Raw genomic sequence first — 17,295 nt, 5'->3', positions numbered from 1 at the left:
GAAGCAGGGGTCCCAGACAGGAGAATGGTAAGGTTTCCCCCCAGCAAGGCCTTACCCAGCAGAAGCCCAGGGAATGAGATCAGAGCCTTGAGATAATCATGCTAGTACCTGTAGGGCTGCTATGAAAGAAATGCCAAGAAGGGAAGTCAAGGTAATCCCTGGCTTCCATAGGCCCTAAGCAAAAGTTTGCTTCCCAATGTTAGGAGGCTTTTTAAGTAAGGGGAGACTCTAAGAGAACACCCTGGAATGGTCTGAAACTTACCATGGTCACTGTACCGCCTCTGCTTCTGGCTTGAAGAAACACTTCTCTGTACTTTGTGGTGAGGAGACTGGCCAGTACTGTTGTTGAGGTCACTGCTTGGCCTAACCTTAGCAAGTGAAAGATTGCTGCTAGAACTGGAATCACTAGCATCCAGCTAAGAGAAAATGAGAAAAACAGAGCAAACCACAACACGAACCCAAATAGTTTATTAGGAAACTAAACTTCTTATAACATACAAACCGCTCATAAACAGCTCATTTAGAGAGCAGAATCAAGATGTACAAAAAAAACAACCCTAAACTCAGGCAAAAGTATTTTTCTGACCACTGGAAAAACTCACAAAAGGATAGCTATTTATGATCTTCTTTCTAGGCTTTTTCACATAACTTAAAAGGCTGTATCTACTTCATCTGATACCTGACAACATTTCTAAACTATTAACAACTATAGGTTAACTTATGAAGGCAAAGTCTGTGACAATATCCACCATTAAGGTTATTATCTTAGAGTTAAAATAGCGGCTCATAATGGTCATAGGAGTTAAATTTGTTATTTGCAGGTAAATTAAAAAATAATATACCAAAATATACATATTAAAAAAATTAGAACTAAGAAAAGAATTTACATAAACTGATAATTTACATAAAGGATATTTTAGCTTTTTCTGATTATTCTTACCTCTGAAGACTTTCTCCCCAACAACAAATACGTAGCTGTGATTTCATCATATTTCATTTTACTAAGAGATTCTTGAATTTCTTCTTGTGAATATCCCATTCCCACCATAATATCTAAAAGAGAAGGGCATAATATAGCTTATGTCTTTTGTTTTGGTAAGAAATCACTGTGTTATACGGTAAAATAATTTCCTTTATCTGACCCAAAAGATTATACATTTTCTAACATAAATGTGTGGTTGGCTTATTTCTAAGTTACTGACTGCTATTACAGGAAACTCTAGGTAAGTTCCTAAATATGACAAACAGATAAGCTGATTCATATAACATGTGCAACTTCCCATTATTCCCATTTTAGGCATATGCATGAGTGAAAACAGAAACATGTTACTTGTACACACAAGAGCATGCAGGCACAGAGTAATTACCTATTCTTTTCTGGTCTGAGATGTCTAGTTCTGGTTCAACAAATGGTTTAAGTTCATCTTCCTCATGCCCTGCATTGATCCACCTGTCCTTCATGATTTGCTGAAAGGTGAACTGTTCATTAGCAGCATAAAATAAAACATTCTGATAATCACAATACTTAGGAAAATGTATTTTCAACGTTTCATTGATTATAATTCAAAGGTAACTTAAAAAAATGTTTTTAATGTCTCAGTTCCTGCTTAGAAAGCCCCAGGATAGTATTCAATATGTCATACAAATCAAGCAAAGTTCTAAAAATAGTTTACAGATTCTTCAAAGTTGTTATTTACTTCTACTTATGAAATTACCTCTAGAGTGCCTCGCTTTATTGGATTTAGCACCAGGAAACGTTTGAGAAGGTTTTCACAGTCTGTGGACATGTAGAAAGGGATTCTGTATTTCCCTCTTAATACTCTCTCTCTCAGTTCCTTTGGGGAGGTAAGGACAGGAAAGAAAATTAGTGAGTCAACATTTATGGTAAAAAAGAACCTCAAAAAACCCATCGAAAACCCGCATACTGACATAACAATAAAATATTAACTCATTATTTTATAAAATCCTTTTAGTTTTTTGAAGAATATGAATGCAAATGCTTCTTATACCTTTAGGTTCTGTCCATCAAAGGGGAGCGACCCACTGACTAGAGTGTAAAGAATGACACCAAGGCTCCAAACGTCCACTTCTGGCCCATCGTATTTCTTGCCCTGGAAGAGCTCTGGGGCTGCATATGGAGGACTGCCACAAAACGTATCCAGTTTACTGCCAACAGTAAATTCATTGCTAAAACCAAAGTCAGCTATTTTAATGTTCATATCAGCATCTAACAATAGATTTTCAGCCTAGAGGGAAAACATCAAGAAAAAAAAGAAATTTAACCAAAATATAATTAGAATTGTGATAGAATTAGGTATTTCATAAAAGCTTCCTGTAATGATATAAAGTTACTATATCCTAATAAGCAAAATGAGAAAAAAACAGGCAAGAAATCAGAATTCCGAATTTTTAAACATTAACAACTAATAACAGACACAAGGTATAGAGTAATTCTAGCACTAATTTAAACAACAAATGCCTAGGGTCAAAAAAACCTTTAAATAGCTCTTTCAATTGAGAACACTAAGGGGCTTTTAGAAAACGGATAATTATTGTAAGTGGACAGCCCCATCTCATAAAAACTGCTAAACAGTTGTATAATGGCTATTATTGGGTAGGGGAAAATCGTAAACCTCACTCAAGATACAGATCACAGTTGTTTTCATTTATTTCAACAAACATTTACTACGAGGCAATTACACACCAGGTGTTATATTAGTGTCTGGATTATAATGACGAACAAGACAGACAGGGTCCTATCCTCAAGGAGTTCACGGTTTAGAAGGAGAGAGACAGGAAAATAAGCAGCTACACTCTCTGACCTAAGTGCTGTGACAGAAGAGGTGTGGGTAATCGTGAGTCCGGCACTGAAAGGTGCGGGATGATTTCCTGGAGGGGGTGAAATCGAAGCTGCTGCCTAAAGTTCAGCTGACAGTAGTGGGTGAATTGATGAAAAGTATTTCAGACAGAATAAAGAGTCTGCAAACCCGGAAGGTAAGAGAGAACATGTTTCACTCAAGAAACTGAAAGACAGTTGTGGGAGAGAGATGGCTGGGGATGTGGCCATGTCTGAATCACAAAGGGCCAGCTGGGAGACTTGCAGTCAGGGAGCTCAGGTTTTCAACCTAATGGAACGGAAAGCCACTGAAGAGTCATCCAAGCAGGGAAATGACAATCTTATTTGTGTTTGTAAAAGCCCATTCTGGTTGCAATACAGAAAACATGGGAGAGAGAGGCAAATTGGAAGCAGGGAAGACCAGGTAAGAAACTAGTGTAGTAATCAAGTACAAGATGCTAGTAGTCTGGACTAGGATAGTGGTAATGAGGAAGAAAAAAGTACATTTAAGAGCAATTTAGGAAACAGTAGCAAAAGGACCCCAGGACTGAGTGGATGGTAGAGCAGAGAAGAGAGAGGCACCTGAGGGACATCAATCACCAGAATGAGAAATGAATATTCAAGTTTAGGAGGGAAGTGCTTAAGCTGTGAACTTGGTGAACCTGAGATGCCTGAGGAATGCTTAGGTGAAGGTGTCCTTTTGCCAGCTGGATACTGCATCCTAGAAGAGAGGTCTGGCTGCAGGCATGGGTTTAGGGGTCATCAACACATTGGTAGCCACTGCAGCTATTAGACTGGATGTGAATGTGGCAAAGGTGGGTGCAGAGAGGAACAAGCAAGTCCATGACAATTATGTGAGGAGATAGAGGAAGTAAAGACCAAGTTAAGACAGAATTTAGACAATGTGTAGAGAAATATGGCTGTGAAGGTGAAGAGAGAAAAAAGGGGTATGCAAGGGGAAGTGATGTGGAGAGGTTTTCTCGTAAAAGATGGTATATACTTGAGTATGTTTTTGTAAATGCTGGTGGTGAAAAGTTAGTAGCGAGAGGGTGGATGAAGAAATGGGAGACAGGAGGCAACGAACAGAGTGCAGCAGCCCCTGGCAGGAGACAAGATCCAGGACACAGAGGCAAGGTTGGCAGAGGCGCCCCCATTGTCCTGTAACAAGAGGAAAGTTCTGAGAGGTGATGGATGGGTGTAGGTGCAGCTAAGTTTGTGGGCCTCCTGGGAAATTGAGGGAGTTTCTGCCTGGTGTTTCTATTTTCTCAGTAAAATAGGAAACTATCCTATGGCAAGAGTGAAGGCAGAGGTGGAGGACTGTGAAAGTAGGTCTCAAATAGCCACTGCTGTTAACAGGAGAGAATGCTGACTAGAGACAGAGAAGGGTGGGTGCCAGGCAGCCTTGAGTACACGGTCAGGCGAGAATACACATTTTTGGAGGCTCCTTTTATTTAGTGGTATGATGATTTTTCTCCAGAGACCAACTAACTACAAGCTACCTTAAACTGAAATGTAAAGTACTTTAATAAATCTCATTTTTCATTATGTTTAATGCTCTTTACTATAACTGAATTAAAAGGATTCAATTATGAAAGGATTTTTTTTAATTTAATAACACAATCTAATCTATGCCTCATTTGTGTCACGACCACTGGGAGAATTGAATACATACAAACAGAGCATACACTAGTAAAGACACTGTGACTCACCTTGAGGTCTCTGTGAACGATCCGCTTCTGGTGGCAGTACTGGACTGCAGACACTATCTGGACAGGAGAGGTACAAGGTTAATAGTCATCACTGCTGCAGACTGATAATTAATTAGAATGAAAATACTTCACTAATGTTTACACATGCAAAATACTCAGTGAGCACTTCAATGTGTGAATCTCTGTAATTTTCTTATGCTTTGAACTTTTCAATTTGGAGAAATTCATGGGTAAGGGCAAGAGGAGAGAGGTGAGGATGTTCTTCCTATTCTTTATAGTTTTAAGTGGAAAGACTCTTCTCGGGCTCTACCCCTGACATTTCAGTTATTTTTGAGTGTGGTGCCAGGGCCCAACAGACCACTAGGAACTAGAGGACACTGGCTGCCCTGGGGCTCAGGATCAGATGGCTGTGGTACAACCTTTCCATGCCCGTGTAAATCAACTCAAAACCAAACTGACAGTTACAGGCTATCCATGGCCAGGTGTTCATCTAGGTCAGTTCTCCTTTGTTAATTACTTCTCTTTCCAGTCAGTTTGCTTCCTACAACACTCTATTCCTTTCAGCTGATGTGGGTTCGAGGACAGCAAAAGTTACTTCACTTCTCTGAGGACCAGTTTCTTCTTCCTTAAAGTGGAAGAACGAATGTTGTAATGTATGTGAACTACTAACTACGAAAACTATTATGCGCTCTATCAATAAGGATCCCTCCTACTCTCAGCAAACGGTATGCTTTTCTTTAGTCAATTTTTGATTATTCCTGTGATTAGCAATGTTAATTAAACAATTGTTTTGCTGAAATTCACACTCACTAGTAATTTTTTAAGTCTCCTTTTCTAATTATAAAAGTTTTTATATGCTCATTATAGAAATTTTAGGAAATACAGAAAAGTATACACAAGTATATATGCCTGTATTACCACCAAAGAGAGATAACATCTCGAGTTATTTTGGTGCCTTTGCTTCTGGTCTTTTCCTTGGTATTATGAATGTGTATTTAAACATATATAATTACATACACACAAAACTGGGGTTTGGTAATGAAAATACTGCTTTTTCCTCCAAATCATCATCAACTTTTAATTGTAAGCAACGTGCACCCACCTACACTGGACATAACTCAGAGAGTGCTGTTCGGTCAGGTGATATTTTGGTTCAGAATAAGCAGCAAGGAGAAACTGGGCTGGGGTCAGGGTGGGATGATGCCAAAATCAGGGCTTCACTAAGCAGCTTCATGTTTCATAAATTAAATATTCACAGGATGAGACTCACTCATACTCAACTGGAAAGGTACAGAAATTCCAATGCCAAAGTATCGGTTTTCCAGCACCTGTTACTTTGGATTATCGCTTATGCTGCTATTCTATTCTGTCAACAGGAAAACTGGGGAAGTGAAACAGCTTTGTTTTCCCAAAACAAAGTAGTAGGTTTATTGCCTAGAACATAGGTAAATTTTATCCAATTTCCCCCCTCTTTTTCCCCTCATACTGAGATTTCTCTTATAGGTTATTTTCAAATTCTGCTTTTGAATCAGATTTGACAATTTCCAAGCCTTTCTCAAAGAGATCAAAGAATTTCTCTTCTTTTATCTCCAAACAGCTCAAAGCTAACCTAATGCTACAATAACCTGAAAACACTCAACTTTAAATTATTGTTTTGTATTCTGTTTTTAAGCTGGGAGTAGTTATTTCTAAAGAAGGTTGAGAACCTGGATGTTTTCCAGATTAAAATATGAATGCAAGCCTAACACGAAAGAAGAGAGGCAGCAACAATACCAATCCACCAAGAAAGATGTGAGGAAAGAAGATAGAGCGATGAATCTATTCTCTTTCTTTGAAAAGAACAAGAGCTAAGTCAAAAAATTAAAACAACATAAGCAGTAACTAGATGAAAATGGGGAAGGAAATGGGAAGAAGAAAAACCATCTGCTGATGAATATGGAAAGAAGGGCCTATTTTTGACGGAAAACAGATCAGGCATAGCATACTTTGTGTGTGGCATATCTTCCTCTTTGTCAGAAATAGGAAACCTTTTTATTTAGTCAAAGTTATGATGATATAAATTTTGGAAAGCATGGCAATTAGAAATGGAGAAAAGCAGAAACACCAATATCATGCTCGATCCTTCCAGCTTTAAATACACTGCCTTGAGGAAATACTATGGCAAGGAGAAAGGATTATGTTAATTGTAAGCACTGTAAATCAAGTTATTAATTGTAAAAGCACATAAACTATCTTTCCTGGACCAACTAATAGGTTCCGCAAATAAAGGCTTCAGAATTTCTGCAGGGAATTTAAAATAAAAATCTGAGTAATTTCCTAAAGATTTAGGTTAGTAAATGCCTAAGTTCCTCTGACAAGTTGGATCCCACCAGGGGGATGGGTGGAGACAGAGAGAGGAGTTACGGGTTTGCGTGCTAAAGGACTTCTCTGGAGAGGGTCCAGGCTGACACCTGTTGCTGGCCAGCATCAGCCTTTTCCTCGAAGTCAATAAACCATATTTACATAAATATTTGCAAGTCAGACAGATTCACCTGAATGGGAAGAAATTTAAATTTTATGAGGCAAAAAAAATCTTGGCTTTTAGATGGCCAATTTATAAAAACTAAGAGTATAGTTATGGAGAGGGCCAAACAGACTTGTTTTGTAATAAAGAGAAATTAAATTAGTGTTTCCTTCCATAGACCACAGAATAAAATGATATCAGAACTGGAAAGAACTTCAGAATTCAAGTATAACGTCGTCTTTGTTACAGCTAGAAAAACTGATGAGACAAGTTAAATAATAGCCACAAGTAAGTTTCAACTTTGATATTTAATAAGTTTTAATTCAAAGTACAATTAGTATTTCTTAAGCTTTTAAGTTAAAGCAACAACAAAAGTTAAGAAACTTATAAATGAGTTCTTAACTGTAAACACTAGACTTAAGCAAATCAAAGGAGGCACCTGTTAAGAGAAATCTTGAAAATCAGCTAAAATTGCCTTTCCAAATATTGTGAAACCTTAAAGACGTCTGTCTACACCTCTACCTTGACGTTATATGTGAATAAAACAAAAATTTAAAGGTTCTGAAAGAATGAAGCTGTACTGCTGTTTAAATACGAAACTTATAACTATGGGATTACAGAGTTAATTTAAAAGTAATAAAGCACCTGCTCCTTCCCTTCATCTAAATTAGGGGTGGGCAAATTATGCCCTGTAAGCTAAATGCAGCCCACCACTTGTTTTTGTAAATAAAAGTTTTGTTGCAACACAATCATGTGAGTGTGTTCACTTACATACTGTCTACAGCTCCTTCTATGCTACAAGAGCAGACTTAAATAGTGGAGACAAAGACTGTACAGCCCACAAAAACTACAATCTTTACTATCTGGCACTTTACAGAAAGAGTTTGCTGATTCCTAATCTAAATAATAGCACAACATAATGATTAAGAATTTGAGTTTTGGGGTCAGAGGACCTGGGTCTGAATCAGTGGGTCTCCTACTTGCCAGGCATCAAAATTTTGGGCAAATTATTTAATCTCTCTGTGCCTCAGTTTCCTTATCTTTAGCAAATGGGCATCATTATACTCTTTAACTCACAAGGCTGCTGCAGGATTTACATTAACATAGTTAAAGCACTTATCTCAATGTCTGCCAGGTAATGATCAACCAACAAATAGAAATTATTATTAATAAAGACAGGAGAGTTAAGTCACCTTTACGTTTAAAACATGCTTATTAAAATGAGTGTTTCTATAAAGAGCAGGATAAAGATAAAGCAAGAAGGTAAGTCATTAATTAACAGATTAAGTTCTGTTTGATTTCAGCTTATGTAAGACAAAACTAATAATGAATTTTGGGATTGTGACACTCTTCTTGCTAAAACTCGGAAAATAATGCAATCACAAGTGTTTTGAAAGGCTCTAATTTTTAAAGGCTTAACTGTCAAAAACTAAGGTTAAGCGTGAGACGAAAATCCCAATCACAAAGCTAAGAATAGAACCCATGGCTGCTTCTAGTACAGTGCCTTAGGCATAAAAGGTACTTAATAAATTTTTGTTGAACTGAATGGCCAACCCCTGCACCATCTAACAGGCCTTATGACCAGGTTTAAGGGAGATAAATTTATTAAATTAATAAACTAAAGGTGCATTAATTCATACCTGTCTAAATTTAGCTCTTGCTTCTTTTTCCTTCATTCTTCCATGTGCAACCAAATAGTCAAACACTTCACCTATAATTGAGAGAAATAAAAGTAAGCAGAAGTCCTACTTCTGAGCATTAATCTTCCCATAAACTGATGATGTTTCACTTTTCGAAATGCTCTAATTTTTATTTTTAAGTATAAGTATGAACACAAACAGAAAAAAGTGGAATTTGAACTAAGCTAGGCTTAAGTTTAACTACAGGAAAAGTTCACTGACAAAATCTTTAAGCTAGAGAAAAGCCTTAAAATTAAATTCTCGTATGTTTAAAATATAACAACTTTTATTTTAAAGGCCATGTTTTCACAATATGTTTTAATCAAAACTTAGCAACGAAAATTGAAAGTTAAAATGGATAAGTTATTTGTGTTAAAAAGGAGGTCTTCACTGTAGGATTATGACAAAAAAGCATTTCTTGAATATATTCATTCATTCAACAAATATTTATTGAGTGCCTACTAACTGCCAGGCACTGTTCTAGGCTCTGGGGAAATATAGCAGAGAACAAAGCAAGGCCACTTTCCTCATGGAGTTTACATTCTAGTAGGGGAGACAGACAATAAACAAACAAATGCGGGGCTGGCCCAGTGGTGCAGCGGTTAAGTTTGCAGGTTCCACTTCTCAGCTGCCCGGGGTTCGCCAGTTCAGATCCCCGGTGCAGACATGGCACTGATTGGCACGCCATGCTGTGGTAGGCGTCCCACTTATAAAGTAGAGGAAGATGGGCATGGATGTTAGCTCAGGGCCAGTCTTCCTCAGCAAAAAGAGGAGGACTGGCAGTAGTTAGCTCAGGGCTAATCTTCCTCAAAAAAAAAAAAAACAACAAACAAATGCATATACAGTAGGTCAGATGATAAGAAGTACTGTGGAGAAAAAGCAGGGGAAAAGAACAGGAAGTGCGTTTGTGTGTGTAAGCGCCTTGCCGACTACTTTGAGGGAGTGGACAATATAGTCATCTGGGAGAAAGATTCTAGGCAGAGAAAAGAGCAAGGAGGCCCATGTGGCTGAAGCATGAACAGGGGAAGGGAGGTAGGTCAAGCACAGAGATGGGTAGGAGGGGTGAGGTCATGAAGAGTCCTGTAGGCTTTCGTAAGGACTCGGGCTTTGCTCTGAGAGAAGTGGAGAATATGAAATAAATGACCTCTTAAAAGGATCACTGGCTGCTAGTGGGAGTAGAGGGTCAGGATTGGGGAAAGGGACAGGGAGACCAATTGGCAGTAATACAATAATCAAGACAAGAATGAGGGTGGCTGGGCCTAGAGTGCGAAGTGGCAGTGGTGGTGAGAAAAGGGGTGATTCAGGACTCAATGTGAGGTGAAGCCAACAGAATGTGCTGGCGGACATCTACATGGTAGTTTTAATTCCTCAGGGAAGACAGGTGACACTTCAGGAAATATATTAGTATTGCCAATTGCTTATCAATTTGGAATAAGGAGGCAACACCTCTGAAATCAACAGAAAAGAGTACTAATTTAGCAAATTAGATATAACAAGTATTTGGGAAAGAATTGCGTCTATTTCATACAAATAAGGAGCACCTCCATCATCTTAGCGACAACATCCAACTAAAATATTCTGATACTTAAAAAAAGCTCAGTTTGAGAACATAATTTAAATATTTTTGAGGAAAAAGTCATTCTGAATTGTACATTAATATTTCTGACTTTTACACTTTTAGCTCTAACTCTGAATACATTTTTAAATAATGGTGGGCATACATATTTTCAAGTTACACTTGACTGCACAATGATCTTTTAAAAGGCATTACATATTGCTAATTTACACTACACAATTCATCCAACTATGATGAATTATGAAGTTAAATGTCAACTCAGTAAAATGTCAGCATTTTCTAAGCAAATAACCTATTTGTGGAATAGTATATAACGTCAAAACAAGTGGTCAGAAAGTGGAAACAACTAAAGTGCATATCATATAGAAAACATTTTTGACTAAAAGAAAAAATTAATGGATTAAACCCACAGTTGTTGTAGAGTAACACAGATAAAGTCCAAGTTTGTCGATATAATTTTAAAATATTTTTTATCAATTCAAATGCAATATAAACCTCTTAAAAGATTTTGGAACCATAAAGTCACACTCACAATTACTAAGTTATAAATCAGGAATTCAACTTATAAATCAGGAATTCACCCCAGATCTCTCTTTTTTTCCCTCATTAAAAATGTATTAGCACTCAGATTAAGCAGCTGAACTGAAAATCTATGAGGGGTATTTATTAGAGAAAAAAGAGCAAACGGTGGCTCTCCTCACCCAGGTCAGGGGCTGTGCGGGCTGACGGAAGGACACCGGACACGACAGTTCAGAAAGCCCTTAGTCCTACTTCACATCCTGCCACTAACTACCGATGGAAACACCGGCACTGAACAACCTTTCAGAGCTTTAGTTTCATCTGTAAAAATTAGGCAGTTGCCCTCGATGATTTCTAAGATTCTTTCCAATTCTAAAATTCTATGATTCTACCAAACTGAAAAATACCAGGCCGGGGAGGAGTAGGTAGTCAATTTACCGAAACTTTTGTTGTTCAAAATAGCAAACGCATCAACAATAAAACAGATGTCCTGGAGATTGACAGTGCTTTGTTGAGCTGATTAAAACAAACAGCCCAAGCCAATAAACCACCACCATCATTGATCAGTGCTGTTACAATGCTGAGCAATGGCACTGAGTTCTCAAATGAGGGCTGTGTTAGCAAGTCCACTGAAAAGCTCAGAGACATATAATTTATCAGGTCACGCTACCAATGAGGGGCACTGGCCAGACTGACTTCACCTCTGAATTTTCCAAAAGCCATCCTCTTTCTAATAAAACTGGATGTTTCTCAGACGTTTTTTGTCTTGCTCCTATATAAGAGCAATCTCTATGACTCTGGTACCTAAATCAGATGGGAACAGAAAGCCACGACCAACTGACTAACCAGGAGAGGCTATACGGTGTCAGATGGGTGGGGCTCCAGACCTGACAGAGTGACTACAGTGAGACTTTCCAGCCTCCATTTCCTCAAGGGTAAAAGCCCACCACTCACTGCTGGCCACATCATGAAGTCATTGTAAAGGTCAAAGGAGATCAGGTAAGAAAGCGGTTGTGCACTGTAGAGGCTACACAAATGAAAAGGTTATGAACATTATTCTGCAAGATGACTAAAAAGCATCAGAATTCCATACAGATTTTTGGTATTGCAATCAACCTTCAGCTCTTCCTACTGTTTGTCAGCTGTGAAAATTCCAACTAAATTTTCAAACCACACATTTAAACTATAAATCATACAACTAATAATGATTAGAAGTACAGAAAAGTGGTGTTAGAGGTGTGTCTACTATAACTCATTCTTGCCCACAACAGGCTTACAATCTTTCATTTAATAGTTAACTCATACAGTGAGGCTGTGATTCAACTGTCTCTCTCCAGGTTTTACAACCTGGATCAAAGTACTAAGGATAAAAAAACCCAACTCCACTGTAATCAAAACTATTTAAACTATACTGTAGAGTTAAACAGAATATGTCCCCAGTAATTTATAATTTCATAAATTCAGTTCCACTCTTATTTGTTGAGTATATGCTCTGTGCCAAGCACTGTGCTAGAGCTAGGGAACACACAAAGACAAGCAGGAAAGCTTCTGCCCTCCACAGACAATGAAACTCACATGTGGTCCAAAACCTACAAACCTAGCCTAACCTCATCCCTAAAATGAGAATCTTTATAAAAGATAATAGCTACTCACATTCATTTCAGAAAAACGTCCAACATTTATATAATCTTGTAAGCAAATAATTACTACTCCTTAATCTTTATTTTAAGGAAAATCTAATCATATGCAGTGTCATCACCATTTCTGGCCTTGAGAAAGACAGATACCAACAACATTAAAATCTGATAAAGAAAACCATCCTACACGCAGTACACATTTATTTCAAACAGGCTAATACATTGATATGTTTAAAAATCCAAGTACCTGGAATAAACAAAATATGGTGTGTGTGTGTATATATATATATATAATATTGTTTAGCCTTAAAAAGGAAGGAAATTTTGATGTTACAACATGGATGAACCTTGAGGGCATTAAGTCACATTAAACTGGCAGTCACAAAAGGACACATACTGTATGATTCCACTTATGTGGGGTTCTTAGAGTAGCCAAATTCATAGAGACAGAAAGCACAATGGTGGTTGCCAGGGGCTGGGGGGAGGAGGAATGAGGGCTTATTGTTTAATGGGGGCAGAGTTTCAATCTGGGAAAAACAAAAAGTTGTAGAGATAGATGGTGGTAATGGTTACACGATAATGTGAACGTACCTAATGCTACAGAACTGTACAATTAAAATGGTAAATTTTGTTATATTTTACCAGAATTAAAAAAATACAAGTATTTGGATACTATCAATCAACGATGCTAATAGCAAAACATTTCATAGCAACCCACAGAACTGCTAAGAGTCAGCTTTTCTGATTCTCATCCTAGTGTGTTATGACTCTGGATGTGAAACAAAACCTTAACAATTATCCACATGGACAGTGTGGTTGTGTATTCTTCTAAAAGAGAAGAAAGAAAGAAAAACAATATATTTAAATTTCTTACCTCCACTTGCATACTCCATGATTAGGTAGAGTGTTTTGTCAGTTTCAATGACTTCGAATAACTTCACTGGGGGAGGAGAGAGGATACAGGAGAAAAAGAAACAAATGTCTATATGCATATACCATGTACATATAAACTCTAACTACGAAAAGTAACTTTTCCTCTGTTAAAGATTTTATTTTTATTTTTCCTTTCTCTCCCTAAAGCCCCCTGGTACATAGTTGTATATTTTAGTTGTGGGTCCTTCTAGTTGTGGCATGTGGGATGCCACCTCAACGTGGCCTGACGAGCGGTGTCAGAGGGGCCGGCCCCTCTGTTAAAGATTTTAGATTTACATTTTTGGCTCTCTACAAAAATGCTTTTAGGAAATTTTATTACATATTACAATAAGAACAGAAAAGATTTTATGAAAGCATGGAATTCCATAAAAATAAAGATTATTTCTGGGTGCTCAAACTACGTAACTTCAGCATGCACTCAGTAGTACGGTGCAGTGTGTTTATTCCCCTTTCCTCTATCATTGTCTTATGATGTTTATATTGGCTAGTTGCCCTGCCAGCAGCTCATCCTCTGCCCTTCAGGAAAAGCGTTCTTATTTCACATTCAACCTGCAGGAACTGCTCAGATCTCTCTATTTCTACAAGTCCAAGTCCATTCACTTGTCATTATGGCTTTAAGGATATATATAATTCCCCTTGAAATTTCTGTTGCTTGGGAAACTCACTACAGTTCTCAGAGAATAAGGTTCCTTTGTCACTATCCTGAAGCCAGAGATGGCAAAAAGTAGAACAGATTACACCATAATTAACTGAAAAGAACTTTTGTATAGATTTATTTTCAATGAGTCAGTGTGACTTTGCTATAGCAAACCCTTTTTACAGATAGAAGTAATACTGCTTTTCTTTTCTGAGGAAGATTATCCCTGAGCTAACATCTGTTGCCAGTCCTCCTCTTTTTGCTGAGGAAGACTGGCCCTGAGCTAACATCTGTGTCCATCTTCCTCTATTTTATATGGGACGCTGCCATAGCATGGCTTTGACAAGTGGTGCTTATGTCCACACCCAGGATCTGAACCCCCAAACTCTGGGCCACCAAAGCAGAAAGTGCAAACTTAACTGCTGCGCTGCCAGGCCAGCCTCAGAAATAATATTTCTATTACTGCTAATTCATAAATATACATAACAAATCAATCAGAAACATACACATTTTTAAATGAAACTGAAGTAAATTTCTAAAGCTATCAAATCACTATTTTGCATATGTACTTTGATAACATATACTTTAAAATTAAATTTACCAAGGGGAGGGGGATGCTAGTCTCTTACATTTCTCTTGCTATTTTCTGATGTTTTAATATAAACTATTAGGCCAAATAAAGTGCCTAACATAGTATTCAATATATGTTTGTTGAACTGATGAATACAACTATCATATCACTTCTAAGATATGCTTGGACTGTCAAGAAAAATCATTTAAAGAAATTTAACACATATATGCTGGTAAGCCTCAACATATAAATAAAACCTTTCTAAAATTCCAATGCAAATATTGGCTCTTCTGGAAAAACTATTTTAATCCAATAAAAATTTAAATTTTTAGAAATTTAAATCTATTATCAAAGATATGTCATTTACTAGTAAGTAAAGAACTCTAATTGTGGTAGAACTTAAGTAAATAAAAAACAAAATACATATGTTTAAGTTAGCCAGTTCTAGGAAGTAGTGATAAAGTACTGTTTTAGTGAAAAGTTGGAATTTGAAATCCAGAGCTGGCTAGCTAACCCCAAAGGACTGAAATAAAGAGTGATGAAAGGTTTTCTTCCCACTACTGTACTTCATGTTATTTTTCTTTTCTCCAAATATATCATACTTCATTGATTCTAAGATGTATATTTTTTCATATTTTAACTAATACCACTGATAATAGGATGATGCTTTGGTAGTATTTTTTTTTTTTTTTTTAAAGATTTTATTTTTTCCTTTTTCTCCCCAAAGCCCCCCGGTACATAGTTGTGTATTCTTCGTTGTGGGTTCCTCTAGTTGTGGCATGTGGGACGCTGCCTCAGCGTGGTCTGACGAGCAGTGCCATGTCCGCGCCCAGGATTCGAACCCACGAAACACTGGGCTGCCTGCAGCGGAGCGCGCGAACTTAACCACTCGGCCACGGGGCCAGCCCCTTGGTAGTATTTTTTTTCTTAGTAGTGTGTAAAATAATAACGCCTTTTAAATGATGGTGGCTTAGACTTGATGAAACAAGGTATAGGTTTTTTCCCTCCTGTGCTTCCATTTTATTTTTTTATTCTTGTGTCTCAAGAATTCATGATAGGATATCCTTAACATCAAACATCACCCCTCCCACTTCCCAGAACTGATTTTGATAGTAAGCTGATATATAACTGGCAGTCTTAAGAGCTATTTCATTCTTGAAATAATATTTTTATTTATTTACTGATATATAACTGACATGTAATATTCTAGTAGTTTCAGGTGTACATCATAGGAATAATATCTTTAAAATGTAGAAGCTATCACTGTGTGAAAAGGCAGTTACATTATTTAAAAAGAGCTCTGATATATGTGGGATCAAAAGTTTTCATTGAGCTGTATATATAACAGGGTCAGTATTAAGTAAACTGCATATTTCCATTTTATTCCTACAATTATGATGAGGGCAGGACCACGACCCTTTGTGTCTTTAAACCTCCTTCATCACACCCAGCACAGAGCTGTGTACATGGAGGACACAGAAAACAAATCCGTGCTGTAGAAAACAATTCATATAAAAATTCCATTAAATATTAAGTATCCTATATCCTTCAAAATATGATTCAACACACAAGTATTTTCTTAGGAACACAGCCACAGCAAAAAGTGTTATAAGTTTGAAAATCTTAACTCTGACTTACTATAATCCCCTTCTATCTATGAATTAAATATAATTATGAAGTTTTCCTAATATGGTAAAAAATTATAATCTGATTACAGATGTTTCTACCACATTAAAGCTTTAAATTCAAATGTTTAACACTTCAGCTTTTAACCGTCTTTAGTAATTTCAAAAGGTTAATATGTACGATCAACAGTCTGTATACATATTTTATTAAAAGTGTATCTGGGCTGGGAGGAAGGAAGGAATCTCCTATCACTCCTGGGAGATATGTTTAGCTTTATGACATACTTTCAAAAATGCATTTAGACCCAAAAGGATTGAAGAAAGCAGAAAGTACCTATGTTTGGATGATTTAAAATCTTCATTATTCTTACTTCTCTGAAGAGCTAAAAAACAAACACACAACCCCCCAACACAGGTTATTAAACATTATATTTCATTGTTACAATATAAATTTATATTTTCTCTTAGATAACTGACTGACTGATAATGTTTAGTAGTCCACGTCTTAGACTAACATGAAGTCCAGGTTAACGATGAAGTTGCTTTATAACCTAATATTACCTGCTTCAATTTTATCTTACGAAACAGCAGAGGTCCCAGAGGAGGATGATACCACAATCAGAATCATATTTTGCTATCTTGAACACATATGAGGTTTAGGCAAGAAGAGTTTGTGATTAAACTCGGTCTGATTTACTATCTACCCAGGGGTTCTAACTCTGCAAATCAAAACTTGTATAGTCCCAACAAACTACATCATGAGTGTATTAGATTCGTAATTCCAAGCAATTCTATGAGAAGATTTTGAACAAAACCACTTTGGGAAATCTTCATTGGAGAAGGTAGGTAATTTAGCACAGAGATTGTGGTAGACTGTTACATTAACGGCCGTATTGCGTCCTGCCTCTCACTGGTCCTGTTCACACTTTTGTACTGGCTGTGTGACTTGCTTTGGCCAAGGGTACATTATCAAATTTGAAGCAAGGAAAGACTGGGTAAAATGCTTGCGCCTTGGGGCTTGCTCTCTTGGAACAATGTTGCCATAATATGAAGAAGCCAATTAACTTGAG

At 37.1% G+C, this 17,295-nt stretch overlaps 1 protein-coding gene across 18 annotated transcripts in view; it reads right to left on the bottom strand.

The window, feature by feature from the left end:
* MARK3 (microtubule affinity regulating kinase 3) overlaps positions 1-17,295 on the bottom strand; it is a 103,650-nt gene that overhangs the window by 26,199 nt on the left and 60,156 nt on the right. For 10 of the 18 annotated variants that reach the window (XM_070593367.1, XM_070593369.1, XM_070593354.1 and 7 more), the window contains 9 exons: positions 16,560-16,608; positions 13,334-13,399; positions 8,689-8,759; positions 4,546-4,602; positions 2,010-2,246; positions 1,716-1,835; positions 1,368-1,467; positions 941-1,053; positions 263-416 (listed from right to left, as the gene is read on the bottom strand). In XM_070593367.1, coding sequence (XP_070449468.1) covers positions 263-416; positions 941-1,053; positions 1,368-1,467; positions 1,716-1,835; positions 2,010-2,246; positions 4,546-4,602; positions 8,689-8,759; positions 13,334-13,399; positions 16,560-16,608 — 967 coding nt within the window. The remainder of the gene's footprint in view (positions 1-262; positions 417-940; positions 1,054-1,367; positions 1,468-1,715; positions 1,836-2,009; positions 2,247-4,545; positions 4,603-8,688; positions 8,760-13,333; positions 13,400-16,559; positions 16,609-17,295) is intronic. The other 8 variants (XM_070593357.1, XM_070593359.1, XM_070593364.1 and 5 more) reach the window with 2 other exon arrangements.

This window comes from Equus przewalskii, chromosome 25 (genome assembly GCF_037783145.1).
Source record: "Equus przewalskii isolate Varuska chromosome 25, EquPr2, whole genome shotgun sequence".
Taxonomy (NCBI): domain Eukaryota; kingdom Metazoa; phylum Chordata; class Mammalia; order Perissodactyla; family Equidae; genus Equus; species Equus przewalskii.
The sequence above is the reverse complement of the archived record's forward strand: the minus strand, read 5'-3'. Positions and strand labels throughout refer to the sequence as shown.